General features: G+C 43.3%; 1 protein-coding gene across 1 annotated transcript in view; it reads right to left on the reverse strand.

Moving 5' to 3' along the window:
• Positions 1-11729: 11729 nt before the first annotated feature.
• The window catches only part of TMEM233 (transmembrane protein 233), a gene marked incomplete at both ends in the record, with an annotated part of 29222 nt that continues 15594 nt past the window's right edge, over positions 11730-25357 (reverse strand). The window contains one exon of the mRNA XM_079717411.1: positions 11730-11870. Within this exon, the coding sequence (XP_079573537.1) occupies positions 11730-11870 (141 nt within the window). The remainder of the gene's footprint in view (positions 11871-25357) is intronic.

Here is a 25357-nt window from a genome sequence, read left to right on the forward strand (position 1 = left end):
TAATGGCTGGTATCCATTCTGATGCCTTGGTTCCTGCTCCAAATCAATTGTGCATTATTTCAAATTGAAACTTTGTTTTTTCCCTTGTAGCTATGAGGGAAGAGTTACTTTATTTCCACAGGCATCGCTTAGCTGGTAGGAAGAAATCTGAAGATGCTGGCAGCCACTGTGCCACTGTGAACCCAAAATGTACTCAGGAAGTTGAAGCTGAGAAATAGATAAGGGAGACGCTCTTAATAACGCTGAACACCAAGATCCAGCCATACCTGAAGCTATCCCTGGAATTTTCAATTATATGATCAAATAAACTCTTCTTTCTGTAGCCTTTTTTTTTTTTTTTTTGTCATTGGCTGCTGAAAGAGTCCCCTGGTCTTGGCCAATCTGTTTCCTAACTGTGCTTTTTGGAGCGGAGCAGGGGCGATCTCAGCCTTGTAGGAGGTCCCAGAGAAGACCGTCATCTCACTTTGTCCGTATTAAAGCTCGCTGCCAGGCCCTGGGGGCCCAGAAAAAAATCAGACCCTCATCTTGATCCCAGAGATCTCAGTGGCTTTAGTGGGACCAACACTTTTAATGCCTCCCAGAAGGGCATTTCAGGCCATGAGTTAGATCTGAGTTGACACCTCTCTAGCCCCACCCTGGGCCTCTCTATGGTCCTCCCTATAGGCTGAGGCTGGGATGAATGAGCCCGTTATGATTATGGGAGTCTCTAGAAGGTTGGGAACCCCAAGAAAACACAATGTATACACCGTGGTAAACAGGCTTTCTTAAAACTATTTTTATTCTGCCTCTCAGCAACACTTCATTTGATTTGGGTAAAAGATCAGGGACTCAAATACAAACAAACAAAAAACAAGGTGTGAGAAACAGAAATCAGGATCCCATATGCTGGAATGATGCCAGGATCTCTGTGTGCTGAGAACTGGTGTCCCTGATTCATGTCCTCCTGGGACAAGTGCTGGCTCGTGACGGACATCTGGGAAAAATGACAGGTGGAATCTGGTGTCCATCAGTGTTTATTTTTTGCGAGGGTCCAGGATTTTTAACAAATGCCTGAGATTCACAATATCTAAGAACAATGCTTTGTATAGCACTTAGAATTTCCCTCCAGGGGCAATCATGTCTATCATGGCAATGAATTCTCATAATAACACTCTGAGGTAAGGAGGCAGGTGTTCTTATCTCCATTTTCCAGATGAAGAAATTTGAGGCACAGGAGGCTAAGAAACTTGCCTAAAATCAGCTTGCATAGCTAGTTAGTGGCCAAAAAGGCTTTGGAACTCAAGTGTTTTGACTTAGCATCCTGTTCATTCACTTAGAATAAGCTGCCTTTTCTCTTGCTTAGGAAAGTTACTTTCACTATTTCTAATATTAGTGTTTGAAGTTATTTTTGACATATATACCTATCACCTGTTGTGTTAGCCACTTAATATTTTTTTTGAGTCCACTTCCTTTTCTTAAGTAAAGGTATTTGAACAGAAAACAATGTCCCTAAGTAGACAGCTATAAATGGAAGGTAATTAATAAAATACATAGAATGAAAACAAAACCCAGTAAGTTATTAAATTCTATCTAAACAAAAGACTTTGAACCTGAGGCCTGCTCTTTCTTTATTAAGAAGGAAAAAGAGCCAAAGGGTCAGAAAGGGGTTAAGGGCCCCTAAGCACTACACAGAGACTTTCTCTGAGCTGTAATCAGGATTGAAAAAGAATAGAAAAGGGCAAATGTTCTTTGTGATTCAGTGTCACTTAATGTTGTGGCTTTAAAGGACTTGAAAATTATCTTTGTGTACCACCAGCGGTATGTCTTGCACACGGGGTTAGCGTCTACTGGAAGGCAGAATAATGGTGGCCTTGTTAAACCAGTATAGTCACACCTAAAGGGTTTACATTTGACAGAAAATAAATACAGTGGGTGGCATTTCCAGGTGGCATCCAGGAAAATCAAAGGTCTTGCCTGAGACTTGCTAAAGAGAGAAAGAGGGGAGAGAGAGATTGAATAAAAGCACATTCCATAAACACAGCCAGTATATTTCCAAAACTGGGATGGGAAAGGTGGCCGTGTACCTAGAATTGACCACTAAGTACATTCTCAGAGTCTGAGTGAAAACTGTGGCTGTGGTCAAGTTCACCCAGGGTGGATGCAAGGAAGGGGTGGGAGGGAGTTACGAAAAGTGAGATCAAGACAAAAGACCAGAAAGCTCCTTCATCGGAGTCTTCAAAGATGGGATGGTGAACTCTGGGGAACTGATGGAGGAGCTACTGAAGACTGAAGCGAAGCTACAACATGTAAAAATAAAAGGAAACAATCCACAAATTCAGCTCTATTTGATGACTTTAAACCTGCTACAAATGTGCTCAACATCACAAACACCAGCATCCATTGCTCTTCCCAGAACCTCCCTCTCCTTCTGGATCTGGACCCCTCTCCCCCATTAAAAGTAATGAGATTTTCTGAGGCTTATCTCTGGAGAAGAGGAAAGGACACATGGACACAATGGCTTTTGATAAACTGAAACAGTGAGACTTGATTTTCTTTCTTAAAAAAAAAAAAAAAAAAAAAGACCCTGGCTGACCTGGCTTTGCTGTCTGGTTTTCCTAAATTTTGGACATTTTTTTTTTCTTTTCGTTTTTAGTTCATTTGCCAGGGAGAGTCCTGGAGGAAAAGATCTCACAGTCTGAAGTCAAGGATCCATTCCTCAGAAACTCCTTTGGGGTGTGTGTGGATGAGGTCCGTCCTCCATGCTCCTGGCTGACTGCTGGCTGCTCAGACACTGTGTGTACAAGAGATAAAGTGAGGGGCGTGGGGTGGAGGAGGGGAGGAGGGGGGAGGGGAGGGAGAGAGAGGGAGGGAGGGAGAGGGAGAGAGGGAGGGAGGGAGGGGGATGGAGGGAGGGAGAGAGGGAGGGAGGGAGGGAGAGAGAGGGAGGGAGCGAGGGAGGGAGGGAGGGAAGAAGGGAGGAGGGAAGAAGTGGGGAGAGAGGGAAGGAGGGAGAGAGGGAGGGAGGGAAGAAGGGGGAGAGAGGGAGGGAGGGAGGGAGGGAGGGAGAGAGAGGGAGGAAGGGAGAGAGGGAGGGAGCGAGGGAGGGAGAAAGGGAGGGAGGGAGGGAGGGAGAGGGAGGGAGGGAGGGAAGAAGGTGGAGGGAGGGAGGGGGAGAGAGGGAGGGAGGGAGCAAGGGAGGGAGAGAGGGAGGGAGGGAGCAAGGGAGGGAGAGAGGGAGGGAGGGAGGGAAGAAGGTGGAGGGAGGGAGGGGGAGAGAGGGAGGGAGGGAGCAAGGGAGGGAGAGAGGGAGGGAGGGAGGGAAGAAGGGAGGAGGGAAGAAGTGGGGAGAGAGGGAAGGAGGGAGAGAGGGAGGGAGGGAAGAAGGGGGAGAGAGGGAGGGAGGGAGGGAGGAAAGGAGGGAGGGAGGGAAGGAAGGAGGGAGGGAAGGACGGAGGGAAGAAGTGGGGAGAGAGGGAGGGAGGAAGGGAGGGAGAGAGGGAGGGAGAGAGGGAGGGAGGAAGGGAGGGGGGAAGGACGGAGGGAAGAAGGGGGGAGAGAGGGAGAGAGGGAGGGAGAGAGGGAGGGAGGGAGGGAGGGAGGGAGGGAGGGAGGGAGAGAGAGGGAGAGAGAGGGAGGGAAGGAGGGAGCAGAGCCTCGTCACCGAGGGCTTCCTTCTTTCAGGGTAAGTACTCTAATTCAACCAGTGCTGATGTGGACTAGCAGGTCTGCATGCTTTTGAGTCTAAGCACTGGCTTCTTTTTGAGGAACATTTTATTTGTAAACATATTATGTTTTAAGTGTGGCACATGCAGAAAAACCCAAACGATACAGATGTAGGCACACTCAAGGTTCGTGAGTCTTTCTGAATCTTAGTCTCCTCCTCAAGGGTTAGTAGCAGTGTTAGCATTTGGGGTGCATCCTCCAGGCATTTTCCTCTACATTTAAATCCATAAATATTCACTTAGAAATTCGTTGTGTGTGTGCACAATGTGTGCATTTGATTTAAACTCATTCATTCATTTATTCCATAAATATTTATATGCCAGGCACTGCTCTAGGCGCTGGTGTTAATAACAATACCCAGCAGTTACTACCACGTGCCAGGCACTGTGCTTTATACAATTTAGTCTTCACAGCCCTATGAGGTAGGTACTGTTTTATCTTCATTTTATAGATGAGAGAACTGAGGCACAGACTGGTTAAAAGATGTGCCCAAAGGCACACAACTACTTAGATTTAAACCCCAATGGTCTAGCTTCACAGGAAGCACCCTTAAATGTTATGCTCTATTGTTACGGGCAATGACAGAAATGAAATGAAAATGTTCCTGGAGTTTTCATTCCAGTAGGAGGAAACAGACCATTTTATATATATATATAATATATATTTTATATATATATATATAAATACATTTTATATATTTACATAAAAATTTTTATGTATATATAAAACTCGTCAGGGAGAAGTAAATACTAGGAAGAAAAGTAAAGTTGGTTAAGAGGACACAGGGAAGAGACGTGGGGCTGTGGGTGCTATTTTAGAGAAGCTGGTCAGGGGTAGCCTCTCTGCTAAGTAACACGTGAGCAAGCATCTCAAGGAGAGATGGGAACAAGCCATGTGAATATTGGGAGGAAGAAAATTCTAGGTAGAGGGGCCAGCAAGTGCAAAGGCCCTGTGGCATACTTCTGTTGCTCAAAGAAGAGAGAGGAATTCAGTGTAGCTGAAGCGGAGGAGTGAGGGGGAGAGTCCTGGGAGGTGAGGATGGAGAAGCAGCAACCAGATCCTCTGGGGCCTTATAAAGCCACAGTGATACTTCCACGTTTAAACTGCAGTGTATTATTCCATCCTATGAATGAACCACTGTGTATTTAACCATTTTCCTGCTGATGGACATTTAGGTTGTTTCAAGCTTTCCCCTATTTCGAACGGAGCTTCAATGAACATCATTGCACATCCTTGATTCTCATCCCTAGGCTGTACATCAGAATCATCTGTAGGGCCCTAAAACCTACCACTGCCCTGCCCTTTCATTGGAGATTCTAACTTAACTGGTCCAGGGTGCGCCCTGGGCATTGGTGATTTTAATGTGTAGGGAGGAGAACTACTGTTTTACATGCCTTTTTGTGACACTGAAAAGCAGAATTGCTGGGTGGGCGGGCACATAAATTTTAAAAGTTTAATACATACAACCAAATTGATCTCCCAAAAGACTGTCCCAATTTACTGTTCCACCGACAGTGTGGTATCCAATTCTTCACACTCTCACCCACCTTGACATTATCCATCTTTTAAATTGTTTCAATTTGGCAGACAGAAAAAGAAATTATATATATATATATATATTAGTATTTTGTTGTTGCTTTAATTTGTGTTGCCCGGGTTACTGAAGAGGTTGAACATCTTTTTCTTTCCTTTTTAAAAATTTCTTTCTTTATTCTTCTTTCTTTTAAAAACATTTCTTTATTTTTTTGAACATCTTTTTCATGTTTATTCTGATTTTTTCATCAATGTCCCACCAGCTTACAAACTTTTCAAAGCAAAAATCTGTCCATTGTTGATGACTTAGGTCTTACTTGTCTTTACTGCAACTTATCTGAACCAACAAAGAAAGCCCTTCTGATCTTCTGGAAACAGGTAATGTCCCCCATTTTTCATCATGGAATCATAAATATTCTCTGAAGACACATCCTGTGCAAAACAATCACCAAGAAGCCTTACACCAGCCAATAATATAGGGAATAAGACAGATTTGCTTTTATGTTTTTGCAAGACCAAGTTCTTGCTTCTTATCCCCCTTGAGATATATGCTTAAGTATATATGTAAGCAAGTATATGCTTACTTCCCATTCTAATGCAAAGGGAGGATATTTTGAGGCCAAGAAAGGACCTTTCCAGTCTTGTCTGTGAGACAGAAGCTTTGCCGTACAGAATGCGTTAACATCTACAAACTCTGAACCTGCTAATGCGAGATAGCCGTGGGATCCTTAAATTTAGAAGTCAAGTTCTTCCTTAATGGAACTCCGGAACATGAAGTCTCTTATTGCTAAGAACGACAAACAAACATTTTTAATCCATGGTGGGAGTGTGCCTAGCTGTTTAGGTACCTACAAGAACACCCAGAGATGTAAGGTCAGTGGAATTGCAATGTATGTGCATTTACAGAAATCAACTATTCATGTTCCTCAAAGAGAAAAAAAGCAACCATTTAAATGGAGCTTCTGGCCACCAGGTCACTCGACACTTAAGAGTATGAATGGGTACAGGGCTCCCACTGAGCTCAGAGTGTGGTTCCAGTGTTTCAACATACAACACAAACATCTCTGCTGAATGTCACAGGTGAGGCCTGTGCTTTGTGAAACATGACTAGAACAACCTCCCTTGCCTGAATCCTCAGACACCAGCAGAAAGTAAACGTCTATAGACTTGCTGATGTAGGCTGGGCATGTGCAGAAGCAGGATCAAGAACTAGACGGCTGCAGTATTCAAACGTCTCACCTCTGATCCATTCCTCCACTCTCCCTATAACCTGCGGGCAGGGAACTTTATCACTGCAAGAGACTGCAAGCTTCTGATTCCATTTGGACCAGAACACTTCTATTCTGACAGCTCAGCATTCTACCCCAGACTGTTGACTATTTTAGTTCAATGATTCCCAGTTCTAACGGACTGCATGTCATGCAACTCTTTCTTTGCTCCCAGCACCATGTGGCTCACACAGACAACCTGTACAATTAGGACGAATGATGGAAAAAGAGATCATATTTGGGGTTACCAGAGGCAGGGGTTGCGGGGAGGGAGAGTTGGATGAAGGTGGTCAAAAGGTACAGACTTCTAGTTATAAGATAAATGAGCGCTAGGGATGTGATGTACGATGTGATAAATATAATGAGTGCTGCCGTACATTACACAGAAGAGTGGTTAAGACAGCAAATCCTAAGAGTTCTCATCACAAGGAAAAATATTTTTTTCTATTTCTTTAATTTTGTATTTACATGAGCTGATAGATGTTCACTCAACTTATTGTGATCATCATTTCATGGTGTATGTAAGTCAAGTCAGTACTCTGGACACCTTAAATTTATACAGCGCTCTATGTCAATTGTATCTTGATAAAACTGGGAGGAAAAAAATTAGGATGAATGAGACTTTTTGATGAGTTTGGGTGAAGACTATCATGACCTGAGTCTATTCCGAGAAAACAAACTACCCGAGATTTCAGTCTCTTGAGGGAGAAGAGATTGGTTACAGTGTTCTTAATAAGGATAAGGAATACTTGTTTTAAAGGCAGAACTTCACCATTTTTAAAAGGCAATAGGTGACTTCAGACAGTTTTTTTAATGAAACGCAGAAAACTGACATATTCAAACCTTTCGGTCTTATCTCTAGGGTAGTTCTTCTCTAAAGTCAGATCTTCCCAGCCCCTCCAAGGAAGTCCTTGCTGCCTTTTAGATCGCAACAAAAGAGCCTCTCTGCGGGTCCGTCTCCTAGGCTGTAAAATGACTCCCATCCTTGGCCTTGTTAGTTAGATATAACACGTTAGGATGACAAGTTTGCTGAGGTAAATGAAAACTGACCACTCTGTTAACGGCTGGCTACTGCTAGTGCCTCTGCCTTTTAGATTTGGGAGGGAGGAAGTTTGGTGCGTTCTGATCACCTGCACCAGAGCCCTAGGGCAGGAGAGGGGAGCTTAGAAATGCAGATTCTTGGTCCTCGCTTCTGGCTTTGTGAGTTGGAATCCTTTGAGGTAGGGGTCCGAAGATGTCCACCTCTTTTAAAACTCCCCAGGTAACTCTTCTGCAGCCCGAAGCTTGGGAACCTCTGCCTTAGCAATTCTACACTGCCATTCAATTCCTGCAGTAAGCCAGGCTGGGGAATTTTATTTCAAAGGATTACTGAGAAATCGGCCTTGTAATTGGTCTTAACGGAAGATAGAATTGATTTCATTCACTGAGGCCTAGTTTCTTGCTGTCTCTTACACACACATACACATACACACATACACACACACACACACACACACACACACAACAAAGCCTTTAAATTTGAGTGTCTCCATGGGATTCTAACTCTGGAAGACATTTTTGCTTTCTTTGATAACACGGAAGAAAAAGTATGTAAAAGGAAGCTGACCATATAGATGCGGGGAAAATTCTACCCTCACTTTATAGAGAGGGAAACTGAGGCACAGAGAGTTTCATAACATGTCCGGGCGGTCTGGGCGGTAGAGCTAGGATTTGAATCCTGCTGCGGGCCGGGTTCTAACAGCTGTGAGACACTTGCCCCCAGGGAGAAGGGGTGGAGAGGTGACTTCCTTTCCTGTCCTTCACTGCCACTAACAAAACCTCAGTCACAAGCAGACAAACATCAATGCTTTATCTCCAGACAGAAACATTTATATGAAGAATGGAGAAAGTCCCCATACATGAAGACTTCTGCGCCCCTAGTAAAACTTCTTGCATTGTGTCTAATCGGCAAACTGAACTCTGAAAGCCAAACTGTCCACCGGAGACTGCAAAGTAGCTAATGTCCAGGCTGCAGGTGCAATTTTTGTGTTTTTTGTTTTGGGCCCTCACCATGTGTTTAAACGATGCGAACTGGTTGTCAAAATCTAAAACTCAGGAGATTTTAAATGAAGACCGAGCTTTTCAATGTCTTCTGGAAAATGGGCCCACGAGATCTGCATTCTAAGCGGTGACAGTAGCGGAGCAGAGTGGTGGCTGCCCCCCCTGTAAACTGCGTTCTCTCCTCGCACCACCGTCCCCACTGCTACCTACTGTCCTGCGACCAGGCTGCTTCATGCGTGGACAGTCCCTGCCTAACCCCTGCAGCCCTTTGATTTTGCTACCCTGGGCCCTAACTCATCCCATTCTTGTGGTAGGTTGGAACATCACCGCACCAGCCATATCAACGATTCTAGAGTTAGCCACAAGGTGGGCGCCGTCCACTGGCCTTTGTTATCGGATGTACTAGAAAGGACGTGCTAGCTTAGAGGCTGTGTGGTGTTTGGCTGAGAACAGCATCCAGAGCCAGAGGATGCTGGGCTTAACACCTGCCTTTACAACTTATTAGCTGTGAGACAGCAGGCAAGTCACTTCCCTTCTCTGAGCCTCAGTTTCTTCATCTGCAAAAATGGGGATAATACTACCTACTTCATGGGATTGCTGTGAGGACTCAGTGAGGGTTAATTCATATAAGAGCTTAGAACAGTATCTGGCGTATGGTAAGTTCTATGTCAGTGTCAGCTGCTATTATTATAACCACTTAGCGCAAACACCGATCTGGGCAGTATGTATTTTCACGAGTCCCCAGGAGTCAGGCCAGGACTTGGCCTTGTTCCCCTGGAACACCGTCCTTTGAGTTTGGCTCGTATGTACAAAGCCTTGAACTCTATTTAGTAGCATTTTTTTTTTTTTTTTTTTTGCGGTATGCGGGCCTCTCGTTGTGGAGCACAGGCTCCAGACACGCAGGCTCCAGACACGCAGGCTCAGCGGCCATGGCTCACGGACCCAGCCACTCCGCGGCATGTGGGATCCTCCCGGACCGGGGCACGAACCCATGTCCCCTGCATCGGCAGGCAGACTCTCAACCACTGCGCCACCAGGGAAGCCCTATTTAGTAGCATTTTAAACCCTGACGTCCTCCCCCCATCATGTTGATAACTGTAGAAATAATAGAATTAATAAATGGTTTGTATTTTTTCTGTACAACTAAGGAACAGATGCCAACCTATACACATTCTCATTAGCCTTCACAACGGCTTTATTAAATGGGTACTACTATAATCCCCAGTTGACAGAGGAAGAAACTGAAGTTGAGAAAGGTAAGCAGTTGGCTGATGGTCTCACCATAAGTAAGTGGTAAAGGGGGTACCTGTGTCCAGGAAGTCTGGTCCCAAACCCGCACCATGAACTCCACAGCTCACAGCCCTGTGCTCACACTCACAAGCACATTATGCTTTCCTTAAGAGGAAAGTTGGTATGTTCACATCTATCTTTCAACTGTCTTTTCCTTCATAAGCCAACATCATCAATTTGCCATCTTGCAGGCAAGAAAGTGTGAGGTTCCTTTGATATTTTAGTGTCCTTTTCTCCTCTCTTTGGCCAAAGCCATCTATTTTTTTCCTTTATGGCTCTTTGTATTTTGACATCTCCCCCTCCATCCAACTGCCCGACTGCTCATGGATTTGGCGTGCCTGTTAGGAAGCTGACCTACTGTGACATCCACTACACTCTTGGTTGCCGAGGTGGGGTTGGCTGACCTGGCAGGCTAAAGGGTGTGCCGCTCCTCTCTTATCCACCCAGTGGGCCCTTCCTGAAACCAAGTCAGAAAGACCGATCTTCTCAGCTTGAGGGAAATGGTGTAGGAGGAACAGTGCTGCTCTGACAGAAGAGTGAAAGGATTTCTGAGTTCTTATCTGTTTTGCTAGGAGTTACGCAGTGAGACAGAGATGAATCTGTACTTGTCATTTCCAGGTCTTGGTTGTCCATCACACCACCTTGCCCTCTGGCAAACCTCCGATGGAAAGTATCATGGATTCTAGCAGATGGAGCCCATCTCAGCTGGTTGGAGAAATCAGAACAAATTTGTCCAAATCCAGAGAGAAACATCAACAGCATCCATCTCTTTATGAGATGAGAGCTCACTGAAAATACCAAACGTCTGTGGAGACCCTTCTGCTCTTAAACTAAGAACAGTTAGGCTAGTTGGATGCAGTGTCATGTAGGAAATCATTTAGCAGATTAGATGCTAAGGCAGAGCAAGTAATAACCTAAATATTCCACTTACTGTCCTGCAGCTCTCACTCTCTTACAGTTTGGTCGAACTATGTGACTGGTGTTAGCCAATCAATTATGAGCCTAAGTGACATGTGTCACTCCAGGGCTGAGGCAGTGAAAACCCACGTGGGATTCTCTGGTTTTTCTGTCCCCTGTCTTAGCCTGAGAAGCCCTCATGCTCTAGATCAGAGGTTGGAAAACTATGGCCCATGGGCCAGCTCCCTGTTTTTATAAATAAAGTTTTATCGAACATAGCCACACCCATTCATTTACAGATTGGATATGGCTGCTTCTGTGCTAAAATGGCAGAGCTAAGTAGTTGCAACTGTGGTGCTGACAGTGGCCTAAAATATTTACTATCTGGCCCTTTAAAGGAAAAGTTTGTTGACTCCTGTTTTAGATAGAGCAGCTACAAGATGGTGGAGTTTCAGATAGCCTGGACCCTGAGTGACTGTGTGGAAGAGAGACCTTCCGCAAACCTACACGGCCCATGGAACAGCAGTGAGGAAAAATGAAAACCCTTTTGTTTGGGATTGTTTGTTACTGAGCACAACCTAACCTATCCTAGTTGATTCCAGTGGACATTCAAGAAAAGGCATTTTAGGGGACTTCCCTGGTGGTCCAGTGGCTAAGACTCCGTGTTCCCAATGCAGGGGGCCTGGGTTCCATCCCTGGTCGGGGAACTAGATCCCACATGCTGCATCTAAGAGATCACATGCCACAACTAAAGATCCCGCATGCCGCAACTAAAAGACCCCACATGCCGCAACTAAGAGTTCACATGCCATAACTAAAGATCCTGCATGCTGCAACTAAAAGATCCCGCATGCTGCAACTAAAGATTCCACAGGCTGCAACTAAAGATCCCACATGCCGCAACTAAGACCTGGTGCAGCCAAATATATAAATTAAAAAAAATAAATTAAAACAAAAAAGAAAAGACATTTTACATTGGGAGGGATTAAAAAAGCCTACTTACTTTCGTGCGAAGTGAACTGCACAAGAAATAGCAATGATGAGAAGGCCAATAATGATGGAGGCGAAGGCCACCCACTTGGCATTCCTCCCAAGCCGCTTGGATCCTTCGATGTCTCCATCATTGTAGCTGTTCAGAGACTGGAGGACACAAGGGAAGAGCTGGTGATGACAACCCACAGGGAAAGATATGGCTTCCCAGGCTGATCTGAGCAGGTGGCATGGTTACCACTTCCTCCAGGAAGTCTTCCCTGAACTCCCAGTCTGAGTTAACTTCCTCTTCTGTATTTCCTGATTATTTTCATCTTAATATTTACAGTAGCATATTGAAAAGACTGATTTGGCCTCTCCCATTAAGTGCTTTGTGGGCAGGGACCATTCCATCTTTTTCAGCACAGTATACCAGTGCCCAGTGCAATATTTGTCATTTAGAAGATGCGTGATAAATATTTGTATGATGAAAGGATGAATGGGTATATCTGTCTCATCCACTAGAAGAGGGGTTTGCAAACTATGGCCCCTAGGCCAAATCCAGTCTGCTGTTTTTATAAACAAAGTCTGTATGGAATGCAGTCACAACCACTTGTTTACTATTGTCTGTAGCTGCTTTTATGTTACAACAATGGAGTTGAGTAGCTGGGACAGAGAGCATACTGTCTACCAAATCCTAAAATATTTACTAGTTGGTCTACGACAGAAAAAGATTGCCTGTTCCTACACAAGAAGGTCAGGGACATTGGCTGAACTGTTCACCTCATTGCCCAAGCCAAGCTGCCATTCATCTGGCACCTACTCATACAGCTTTCCCAGCTGTTAAAATATTGGAATACTTTTGTACTGGTTGGTAAATAGCAGCTACCCGTCCCCAGTGTCCCAGCCATCCTGGCCTCTCCTCCGAGTTACCCCAGGCTTCCCCATGATCCAGCAGCTGCAGGGTATCACTGGGCTCAGCAGATTATCCTTGTGCAAAGGCCCAGAATCAGATTCTGTGCCCCATTGAGCAATGTCTGGGCCATTGCAGGGACTCATGAAATATGTATTGGCTGAATTGGTGAATGAATACATCCATTTCCCTACAGAATATGAGTTCATTGAGGGCATCTTGGAGTCCCAGGCAAAGTAGAGGTGCTCAGAGAATCCTTGCTGCTGAGCTGGAGGCCAGATGCCATTCTTCTCGCTTATAATAAGCTCTCTTTATCGTAACTCCCATTGCTGAGAATTCCCCAAAAGTCATGCTGCAGCCCAAATAAGACTGGAAATACATTTATAAGTTAGGGACACAGTGACCTGATCCATGCCATGGACTGTAGGTTTCCCTGGGAACTCTTTTTTTTTTTTTTTTTTTTGCAGTACGCGGGCCTCTCACTGTTGTGGCCTCTCCCGTTGTGGAACACAGGCTCCAGATGCGCAGGCTCAGTGGCCATGGCTCACGGGCCCAGCCGCTCCGCGGCATGTGGGATCTTCCCGGACCGGGGCACGAACTCGTGTCCCCTGCATTGGCAGGCAGACTCTCAACCACTGCGCCACCAGGGAAGCCCGGAACTCTATTCTTGATCCTGAAAGCTCAGCACTTCAGTAATAATCACCCTTCTTCGTCGACTATTAAGGGGCATGAGGCATATGCAGACAATGACAAGCCAGAGAAACACCCAGGATACCGCAGAGCTTTCTGCTTCCAGGACCTTCCATTAACTCTTGGACCCGGCCACCTTAGTCAGCAACAGGCTGGGAGACTCGCCTTTCCCAGCGAGTCTTGCTTTTAGGCCTCTTGTGTGAATGGGAGAGTGGGAACTTGCAACGATGCCAGGGACTGCCAGCAGGGTGAGCTCCAGAATTCTGCACCCTGAATTCTGGAGTTCTTAACTCTGGGTGCCCACTTGGATAGTATATTTTTAAAAAATACAGATAGCTGGGCCCTATTCTGGAGAGACTCTGATTTAACTGGTGCAGGAACCAGACACCAGTTTTTTTTTTAATTGTGGTAAAATGTGCCTAACATAAAATTCACCATTGTTGGTGTACAATTCAGTGGCACTAAGTACATTCACCCTGTTGTGCAAACATCACCATAATCAATCGTCTCAAACTCAAACTCTGCACTCAACTCAACACCTACTCCTCATTCCTCCCACCCTCCAGCCCCTGGCAACCACCATTTTGTGCTGTCTCTATAGATCTGACTCTGCTAGGGACACTATATGAGCGGAGTCACAGAATATTTGTCTTTTTATGCTTATTTCAATTAGCATCATGTCCTCAAGGTGCATCCATGTGGTAGCATGTGTCAGAATTTCCTTCCTCTTTAAGGCTAACATTCCATTTTATGGATAGACCACATTTTGTTTATCTACTTATTCATTGATGGATACTTGGGTTGCTGCCACAGTATCTGGCAGTCTCAGGATTGAAAAGCTTTGGTCTAGACAGCTATCCTTAACATCCTGCAAGGTCAAGATGCTTACCACCTTAAGATTTAACCCAAGGAAGTGTGTCACAGAGTATGGGCTCTAAACGCAGAGACATCTGAGTTCAAATTCCATGTCTTATCAGCTGTAAGAATTAGAGCAAATTATCAAGCTTTCTAAGCCTCGGTGTCTTTTTTTTTTTTTTTTTTTTTTTTTTTGCAGTACGTGGGCCTCTCACTGCTGTGGCCTCTCCCCTTGCGGAGCACAGGCTCCGGACGCGCAAGCTCAGCGGCCATGGCTCACGGGCCCAGCCGCTCTGCGGCATGTGGGATCTTCCCAGACTGGGGCATGAACCCGTGTCCCCTGCATCGGCAGGCGGACTCTCAACCACTGCGCCACCAGGGAAGCCCATCGGTGTCTTCATCTGTAAGTTGATAACACCTCCTTCATATGAGAGGTGCTAATGAGTTAATGCATGTAAAGTGGTTAGCACTGGTCCAGGACATAATATATGCTCAATACATGTTACCTTTTATTGTGAATTGCCGCTGCCTGTTTTATTCTTCTTCTAAAGCTGAGATCCTTGGTGTGCAATAGAATCATCTGGGCTACTTATGAGAATTACAAGTGCTCAGTCTCTACCCCTTGACAGAACAGAATCTGGAGACCCAAGTTTGGGAAACTTTGTTTTAGAGGCTTCACAATCAAAGTCAGTGCATAGAATCCTAGAACCCCAAATTGTGAGTTCATGATCAGCTTAAAATTATGTAGATTCAGACCCTCCTAAAATGATCATTATTCTATCGTGCTACCTTGGAAAACCCAGTTTTCAGATTAGTTCTGGTGATGTTTGTGTTTTTCTGTAACCAGAGAAAAAATAATGAGACACCCCCCGCCAATCTCCCCACAAACATTGTCAACTCTTGGCTGTTTGGACGAAAAACCAGTTTCATGTTCTCAGCAGCAGTGACAACGAAAGTGGGAAGAACAGCCAATGTGTGCCATGTTGAAGGGTACGTCTACATCTGTGCATTGCCCATGAGCACAGGTGAGATGGGGGCTCCCCAGGCCACTTGACTTGTCTGCTGCAGGTCAGAAGAGTCATGCCGGTGCCTGGCTAAGGGGGATTTGAGTGCAAGACATGAGCGAACCCTGCCCAACCTTCATCACCTGGTGCCAGTCTGGCATCTTGTATGTGACCCTCCTCTCTGCAATTCACCATCCCTCTGGGGCTCATAAGGGAGATGTTGAGTCATTCTAGGAATGGGTCCACGGTTAGCTTGAAAAACAGATGAAAAGCCTCTTTCAGTATTAACTGTGGACTCTTTTCTCCCCAGGAGTCCTCTTGTGAATCTGTTTCTTCCTCTGGTTCTTGAAGAAGGAGCTGCCCATGGGTAAATCTGCTGGGCAGATGTAAGGATATGGGGGGAGGGACGAGGGTGGGATATTTCAGAACTCCCACATTTCTACTCTAAAGGACTTCACTGGTGTGGGGCTTGGGCTTCAGGGTCATCATCTAACAATGAAACAGGAAAGGATTAATTACCTCCCCCTCCCCAATTCATTGGCTGTAATTCTTTTCTCTCCCAACTGGAATTGCATATTAAGTGTCTCCTGGCAGATGCTACAGACTGAAGTGGCAAAATGGCTTTTAGAGAAAATGCATGGTTTATAAATCTTTTTCTGAAGAGCTTAAAAAGCAAACTATCCCATCTTCTGTGGAAGAACTAGAAAGAAACAAGGGATGGCGTCAATATTTAAAATTTATATGATCTTCTTAGTTCTTTCACAAATTATGAATGAAATTTGTGAACATGGAAAGCATTCAAATGCTACAGAAACATATACAGTAAATAGTAAGCTCTTCTCACAATTCTATTTCCCAAAGATAACAGTGTGGTACGTTTGCTTCTAGATTTTTTTTCCCATGAATAATATGAAAGGAAAACAACTGACACTTTCTCTTGTTTTCATGATCACTAAGCACATCATGTATCACAGTCATGAGAAAGAAATAGCAATTTGTATCCTGAGATTAAACCAAGAGCAACAGGTTCGTCTATCTAGCCCGCATCCCTCTGATACTGAAACCTTGAGTATTTCCCCTAAGTCTTGGCAAAGAATTTCATCCTTGCCTTTTGCTATGTGGATGCCTAAACACAGGTCACTTCTTTGGTGGATATGTAATCTTTTGAGAAAGATACTATTCTGCTTTGTTTTTTAATCATGAACAGATTAATGTAAAACTTGGTAACCTTGGCAATTTTGCATTTGTTTCCTTTACATATTTGTGCTGTGCTTTTTATTTGGCTGGCTGGTCATTTTGAGGCTGGACTTCCTTGTATTTCTTTTCAAATAAAATTTTTTATTTTCTAGTTGCTTTGGCCTCTGAGTTTTTCTTTGACAAAATGATAGTAACAGATAACATTTATTGAGCATTTATTATGTACCAGACACTGTGTTAAATACTTTTCAAGGGTTATCTCATTAGTCCTCATAACAACCCCTGTGAGGCAGATGCTTTGTTTTCATTTTACTGATGGGAAAACTGAGGCACAGAGAAGTTAAAATGATTTGCCCAAAGTCACGTAGCATGTTTGGTTCTCTCTCTCTCTCAGAGTTTTTCGTTTTTTTCTTTTCCTCTTAGTTAAAAATGTGAATAGTATTATACTATACTTGTTCTGAAAGTTGCTTTTTTCCACTTGTTATAGGGTAGGCGGCTTTCCAAGCTAGTGCTTCTGGGTCTATCTCATTCCTGTTTTCTTTCTCCAGTCATGATTTAAAGTATATTGATAAACTCCCTAATGTTGCATTATCCTTGATTCTTGGGGAAAATCTTAATTTGTCACGATGCATTTTTGGTGGGTAAATTTTTGTTTTCAAACAACTTCAAACTTTCAGAAAAGCTGCAAGTATAGTTGTCTCATTCTTTTTAATGGGTTTGTAGTAGTCACTTAAATGGTCACACCTCACCAAAAGACATTTCAGTTATTTAAAGTTTGTGGCAATTACATAATATGCTGCAGTGGACACCCTCATTCACAATTTTTTGGTACACATTTGAGCCTCTTAGACTGGATTCCTAGGAATGGGATTACAGAGTCAAAGGGTAGATGTATTTACATTTGGAGACATAGTCAAATTGCATTGCAAAAAAGCTATATAAATTTATATTCCCACTAACAGTATTTAAGTGTCCTTTCCTCCACAACCTTGTTAACACTGTATATTATCAATCTATTTTTGCCATTTTAACAGGTGAAAAAGAATCTCTAAACATTTCTTGATTAATAATGAAACTAAGTCAAATTCACACTTCCACTCAAATGTCACCTCCTGAGAGAGGCCTTCTCAGATCAGTTTATTTAAAACTCTCCCTGGTGACTAATACAGTGCCTGGAGATCAGTAAATACTTGTTGAATTAACAAATGTATGTATGTATGTTTATTTGTCAAATGTATTTCTTCTTGATGAATTTTATACTTGTATCTTTTGTCTAGTTGTCTATTGGTTTGTCTTCTTCTTATTGATTTGCAGGAACTTTTTATATATTATAGCTCAGCACTGTACAAAAGAAATATAATGGGGGCCACATATGTAATTTAAAATTTGCTGGTGGCAACATTAAAAAGGCAAACTTGGGTTTCCCTGGTGGCGCAGTGGTTGAGAGTCCGGCTGCCAACGCAGGGGACACAGGTTCATGCCCCGGTCTGGGAAGATCCCACATGCCGCAGAGCGGCTGGGCCTGTGAGCCATGGCCGCTGAGCCTGCACGTCCGGAGCCTGTGCTCCACACGGGAGAGGCCACAACAGTGAGAGGCCTGCGTACCGCAAAAAAAAAAAAAAAAAAAAAAAAGAAACAACCTAAGTGTCCATCAACAGATGAATGGATAAAGAAGATGTGGCATACACACACACACACACAATGGAATATTACTCAGCCATAAGAAAGAACAAAATAATTCCATTTGCAGCAACATGGATGGACCTAGAGATTATCATACTAAGCAAAGTAAGTCAGAAAGAGAAAGACAAATACTATATGATATCACTTATATGTGGAATCTAAAATATGACACAAATGAACCTATCTATGAAGTAGAAACAGACTCACAGACATAGAGAACAGACTTGTGGTTGCAAAGCGGAAGGGGTTTGGAGAGGGATGGAGTGAGAAGTTGGGGTTAGCAGATGTGAGCTATTATACATAGAATGGATAAACAACAAGGTCCTACTGTATAGAACAGGGAACTATATTCAATATCACATGATAAACCATAATGGAAAAGAATATAAAAAAAGAATGTATATATATGTATGTGTGTGTGCATATATATATATATAAATATAAAACTGAATCACTTTGCTGTACAGCAGAAATTAACACAACATTCTAAATCAACTATACTTCAACTAAAAAAAAAAGCAATTCTCTCAGGTTACCCTTTGTAAGTCGCACCCTCTCTCCATGTCCATGTTCATTGTCTTTTAACTTAGATTTGTGGCATTTGGATATTGCCCAGAGTTGCTTTCCAAGCTGTGAGACTTCCTCATAATTTCATAAACCAATGACCCTTATTTTAAGGTGCTAGATAGCAATTTGCTGTCTCTGTTCACCCTGCAAAGTATGTTAAAAAGAACCTTTAGGGGGACTTCCCTGGTGGCGCAGTGGTTAAGAATCCTCCTGCCAATGCAGGGGACAAGGGTTTAAGCCCTGGTCGGGGAAGATCCCACATGCCACGGAGCAACTAGGCCCGTGTGCCACAACTACTGAGCCTGCACTCTAGAGCCCAGAGCCACAACTACGGGCCTGGGGCCTGTGCTCCACAACAGGAGAAGCCACCGCAATGAGAAGCCACCGCAGTAAGAAGCCCGTGTACCACAACGAAGAGTGGCCCCCACTCGCCGCAACTAGAGAAAGCCCACGCACAGCAACAAAGACCCAACACAGCCAAAAAATAAATAAATAAATAAATGTGTTTAAAAAAAAATGAAGGACCTTTAGATTCTTTCCAGTTTTTATCTTCCACTGCGAGTCAAATGAACGTTTCTCAGCATGTAGAACAAATGGGCTGTCCTCACACATTTTATAAGGTGCTCGAGTTCCCAGTGGTGCCTTTTCCCTTTTCTCTGAGCCTGGGCTTGTGCTGGCAAAATATAAGTCATTACAAAACCTAAAAAGAGCTTCCAGGTCTTGGTCAGCTGCCTCGAGCCAGCAAAGGTCACACTTGGACAGAAAAGTGGGCAAGTTCCTTTCCCCTGTAGTAAATACTAGTGACGTCATGCTCACTGCATCTAGTAATTTCAAGCTTATTTATACGTCCCTTCCCTGGATGGACACATGATACGCAAATACCCTGGCAGGAAAGTTGTTCAGGAGCCAGAAATGAGGGAGACTGTCTCTCTGCCCAATCTCAAGAAGGCTGCAGCAGGGACCAGCGAGACTGTGCTGTGAGGCCATGCAGCCAAGCCTCCTGGCTACCTGTCAGAAGGTACGGGTAATTTCCGGCATCCACACTTCAAAGGAGACACCCAGAATAACCCTGTAAATTGTGATAACTGGAGTTGAACACCAATGGGTCCAATGCTCTGGGAATTCGTGACACTTTACATCAATGATACAGCTGCTCGCTTGTCCTGAGCCAAGAAAATATGGAAAGTACTTCGTCTATTCCCTCTGGTCTTTACAGCAGAACTCTTGCTGCATTCTACATGATGATACCAGCTGAGACAGCATCACCTATGGGGTGGCTGCCGGGTGAAGATTTGAATTGAAACTCTCTCAAGTTATACTTTTTATATTCCCTATATTGGTGGCTGTACCTTAGAATTGCCTATGTCCCAAAAATGCCCATAAAAATTCCTATGCCCAAGTCCCATCCCAGATCAACTGAATTAGGATCTCTGGGGATAAGACTCCAGAATCAGTATGTTTTGGAAAGCTTCTTGGGTCATTCTGAGAAGAGTTGAGAACCACTATCCTGATGGACAGCCTTTCATTCATTCCTTCATTCACTCAAAAACTACTTATTACGCACCAACTATGTGCCAGGCACTGTTCCCTGCCCTCATGGAGCTTACATTCTGGTAAAGACTGAAAATAAATACTCAAACATGCAAATAAACAAGATTACAGAATATTACTAAGGTAAGAAAAATGGGGTGGTGGGAGGAAGGGAGGGAGACAGAGAGAGAGAGGAAGGAACATGAGATGAGGCTGGAGGTGAAGCCAGGGGCTATGATAGTTACAAGAATGAATTATCATGCGAAAATAATAGATAATATTTATGGAGTGCTTATCCTGTGCCAGCCCCTGACCTAATCACTTTATGTGCATCGTATAATTGCATCTTCACAGTAACCTCATGGGAGCAAAACATTTTATCCTCCATTTTACAGATGAGAACACTGAGACTCAGAGAGAGGGAAGCAAATAATGTTTCTGTTGTCAAAGGCAACTTGCTAAGGGGCTACAAACTTAAGCAAAAGACAGTAAATTCACTGACAAAGCCCTTACAATAACTACTTCATTATGTCCCCCGAAACCCAAGAGCTAGATTTAATGCATTATTGATAACCCAGCACCAGATAGCTGACTTGATTCTAATTTAATAAAAATTTGGCCACTGATTAAAAAACTGGGGCAAATATAACTCTCATCTGAGCTACTGATCTCCCTGACAAAAACTCATTCATTTTGTTTTTTTCTACCACCAAACGTGCTCAGAATTTCCACGTTCACGCTCAAATAAAACTAGCCCCCAAACACCAAATAATAACAATGGAAGACATTGCCAGTTATTTTTTATTTTGGCTTCCTGGTCATTATGGATTCAGTAAATTAATACACGTAGGTGCTTAGATCAGTGGTTGGGAAATAGTACCAATAAGTTTGAGCTATTATATTGATATTATGATGTCATAGGCCAACTGAGGAAGATGAAAACAAATGAGCTATTAAATATACTTTGGTAGAGTCCATATCACCTTGCCCAGTTGCTCTCCTTCATGATTTTTCCCAGTGTTAAGAAAAAAAGACCTCAACAAAAACCAAGACTTCCACCATTAAGTCCCCTTCCTCCTTGGTATGGCACAGAAGGTACATTTCTGTCACTTGGGACAGGTAGCAGAGTGACGCCTCAGCAGTCAGTGACACCTTAGTGGAAAGTGGCTTTTCTGGAAAGCTCCTGATATCTGATAATGGTCTACAAGAAGAGGGCATAAAGCATGTGAGGGGATGGGACTGGAAGCTCTGAGCGGCCTCCCATCGTTGGCTTCCCTTGCCCTTGGGGAGAGATTCATATTCTCATTCTCAACTCTGGCCCTCCAAGCCCTCCAAGGCCTGGCCCGTGGCACGCTTCTCCAGCCTCTTCTGGAGCCCTCCTCCCTGCTCACCCTCTACCTCCTTCCTGGCCCTGGTCCTCGCCTAGGTTATTTCCTCTGCTTGGAGCCCTCTTCCCTGTCCGTCCCATGTGGCCAATGTCTGCTCATTCTCCCTGTCTCAGCTTACAGGTCAACTTCCTCAGGGCAGCCTTCTCAGGTCACCCTATCCTAAGTAGGTCCCTTGACCTAGGCTCTGACTCAGCCCTGGTCTGTTTCCTTCTGGAAAAGGACAATCAAAATGGAGTTGGTATTGCTAAGAGAGCTCTCAAGGCCACTAAGAAAGTGTGACTTATGCACATCTCAGCCTGGATGGAATCTGAACTTTGACCACTTATGTCTTTTTTTTTTAAACAGTCATGCATTTTATTTAATCTTTCTACCTCCTTTGCATTTGAATTATTTCATAATATTACTTGTTTAACCATATCCAGGTCAATTATCATTCTTCTGGGAACAAAGACATAATTAACATAAACAATGCATAATTCCCTATCCTTAATGTTGTTTGCTAATATAATACCTTTTCTCAAAGAAGGTGATTTTTTTTTAACATCTTTATTGGAGTATAATTGGTTTACAATGTTGTGTTAGTTTCTGCTTTATAACAAAGTGACTCAGTTATACATATACATATGTTCCCCTATCTCTTCCCTCTTGTGTCTCCCTCCCTCCCACCCTCCCTATCCCACCCCTCTAGGTGGTCACAAAGCACCGAGCTGATCGCCCTGTGCTATGCGGCTGCTTCCCACTAGCTATCTATTTTATGTTTGGTAGTGTATATATGTCCATGCCACTCTCTCACTTTGTCCCAGCTTACCCTTCCCCCTCCCCGTATCCTCAAGTCCATTCTCTGGTAGGTCTGCGTCTTTATTCCCGTCTTGCCCCTAGGTTCTTCATGACCTTTTTTTTTTTTTTTTAGATTCCATATATATGTGTTAGTATATGGTATTTGCTTTTCTCTTTCTGACTTACTTCACTCTGTATGACAGACTCTAGGTCCATCCACCTCACTACAAATAACTCAATTTCGTTTCTTTTTATGGCTGAGTAATAGTCCATTGTATATATGTGCCACATCTTCTTTATCCATTCATCTGTTGATGGACACTTAGGTTGCTTCCATGTCCTGGCTATTGTAAACAGAGCTGCAATGAACATTGTGGTACATGACTCCTTTTGAATTATGGTTTCAAAGAAGGTGATTTTTTTAAAAAAAATTTTTTTAAAATTTTTATTGGAGTATAGTTGATTTACAATATTGTGTTTGTTTCAGGTGTACAGCACAGTGAATCAGTTATACATATACATATATCTACTCTTCTTTAGATTCAACCACTTATATCTTAATGTAGCATCCAGAACATCTGCCTGCTGTTCCAGAAACTCCAGATACTTATCAGACACTTACCCTAAAATAACTCATGTCAGTCCATCCCTTCAGGACAAGCTATTTCCTTTCTTGAGTCAGAATCAATCATAATTCCTGCCAGACAACTTTAACAGCCTTGTGGCTTTTGCCTTTATAAGCCTCTGACTCTTTCTCTTCCCTGGAACATTCTTTCAGTTTCATCTGAATCTATGTCTCCTGAATTGCCATTCCTAACATCCCAATGAACTCTTTTCTTATTTGCAGGCTTCTGCGTTTTCTTGGTCAACAGCTCTTGGTGTGACTCACAGTTATTGACTCTGTTGCTTATTGACTTGAGTGTGTGTTACTGTGAGCTCCATGAGGGCAGACACCACGTCTCTCTTCACTCACCGCTCCATTTCTAGTCCCTAATGGAGGGCACTTAGGGTTCCTTCAATTCCCTTATATGAGGTCAGAAAACCAAACAACTCCACAAGCAAAGCAAACAGACACCAAAACAAAACAATCGACCAGCAAAACTTTCTGACCAACCAAGACGACCTGTTATTTCGGTACTGGCAGAACAAAGGGTAAACTGAGTCACCTAACTTTCTGTGTCAGAGTTCTGAAGGGTGGGCTTCTGCCTTAGAATGGCAGACATGGGTCTGCTGTCTGAATGACCAGAAGAAAGAATTTTTGGCTTGAGGTCAAGCACTCATGAAGGAATTTTAGTTCTTTAGCCTTCACTTCATAGGCCAGAGTCACTGGCGATTTTTCACTTAAATGGAACCTACCCTCCCAACACTAGTATGTGTGTATGTGAACTGTGCTCTGCCCAATTTTATTACAGACGTTATACAACAGATATATGGATCTTTAATATGGTAGCAGCTGAACCCAAAGGAGAATAAAGCCTTGGAAGGATGGATCTGAACCTGTTTTCCTCACTTGTACAATGGGGATAATAGTACCTACAACACAGGTTGGTGGTGAGACTTAATTGAGGTGAGTATAAAAGGGCCCAGCATTATCTCACGTAATTCTGAAAACAATGCAAAGAGGTCTGCGTTAACATTCCTGTTGTAGAGGTGGGAAAACCTAGACCCAGAGAAATTAGGTGAAGGGATAGAGCTGGGATCTGAACCCAGGACTTGGGTACAGAGCCTGAACCCTCACAGTGTCTGCCTTTGAATCTACTGCCAGCCTAGTGTTCACATCGCAAGGCAAAGGAGAGAAAGGCTACAAGCAAAAAAGGAAGGGTTTCGCTAAAAACTTTGCAACACGCAGATAGTTCCCTCCAAAAAGGGTCACAAAGCAAGTGAAAGAAACAAGGCCCAGACCACCCACTAAGAGAGGAGAAAATATTTGCAAGTTAGATATCTGATAAGGGACTTGTATCCAGAATATATAAAGAACTCTTACAACTTAACAATAAAAAGACAAACAATTAAAAATGGGCAAAGAATCTGAATAAACATTTCTCCAAATAAGATATACAAACAGCCAATAAGCACATGAAAAGATGCTCAATCTCATCAATCATCAGGGAAATGCAAATCTAAACCACAACAAGATACCTACTAGGTTGGCTAGAGTAACGAAGACAGGCGATGACAAGTATTACTGAGGATGTAGAGAAACTGGAAGCTTCATACATTGCTGGTGGGAATGTAAAATGGTGCAGCTGCTTTCCAAAAAAAAAAGTAAATGATAGTTCCTCAAAAAGTTAAACACAGAGCTACACTATGACCTGACAATTCCACTCCTAGGTATATACCCAAGAAAATGGCAAGCCTATGTTCACATAAAAGTCGTACACGAATATTCATAGCAGCATTATTTATAACAGCCCCCCAAATGGAATCAACTCAAATGTCCTTGTTTCTTTGAACATTTACTAGCCCAAGCCCAAACCCTGTCCAGATTCTTTACTAACTGAATACCCAGAACCTAAGTTTGTCCTGTCGCTTCTTCACAAATTTATTGTTTCTTTGTCTGAAAGGTATAAAAGCTGCCTACCTTGGCCATTTCTTTGGTCCCATTTCTAGAGAACTCTGTGTGCACAAATTATAATGTGTTTCTTTTTCTCCTGTTAATCTGTCTTGTGTCAATTTTATTATTAGTCCAGCCACAAGAACTCAAGAGGGGTAGAGGGGGAAATTTCCCCTCCCTGACAAAGCCAAACATGAAAGGTCACATAATGTATGATTCTATTTATATGAAATATCCACAATAACTAAATTCACAGAGACAGAAAATAGATCAGTGGTTGCCAGGATCTGGGAGGACAAGGGGATGGGGAGTGACTGCTAATGGGAATGGGATTTCTTTCGGGGGTGGTAAAAATTTATTGGAATTAAATAGTGGTGATGATTGCACAACCTTGTGAATATACTGATACCAAAACCCACTAAGTTGTACACTGTTTTGTTTTTAAAGAAACAAGACCAAGTGATAGAGCTTTTGCACATTGAGGGCTCCAGTGGATCAAT

The sequence above is a fragment of the Hyperoodon ampullatus genome (assembly GCF_949752795.1).
Source record: "Hyperoodon ampullatus genome assembly, chromosome: 13".
NCBI lineage: Eukaryota > Metazoa > Chordata > Mammalia > Artiodactyla > Ziphiidae > Hyperoodon > Hyperoodon ampullatus.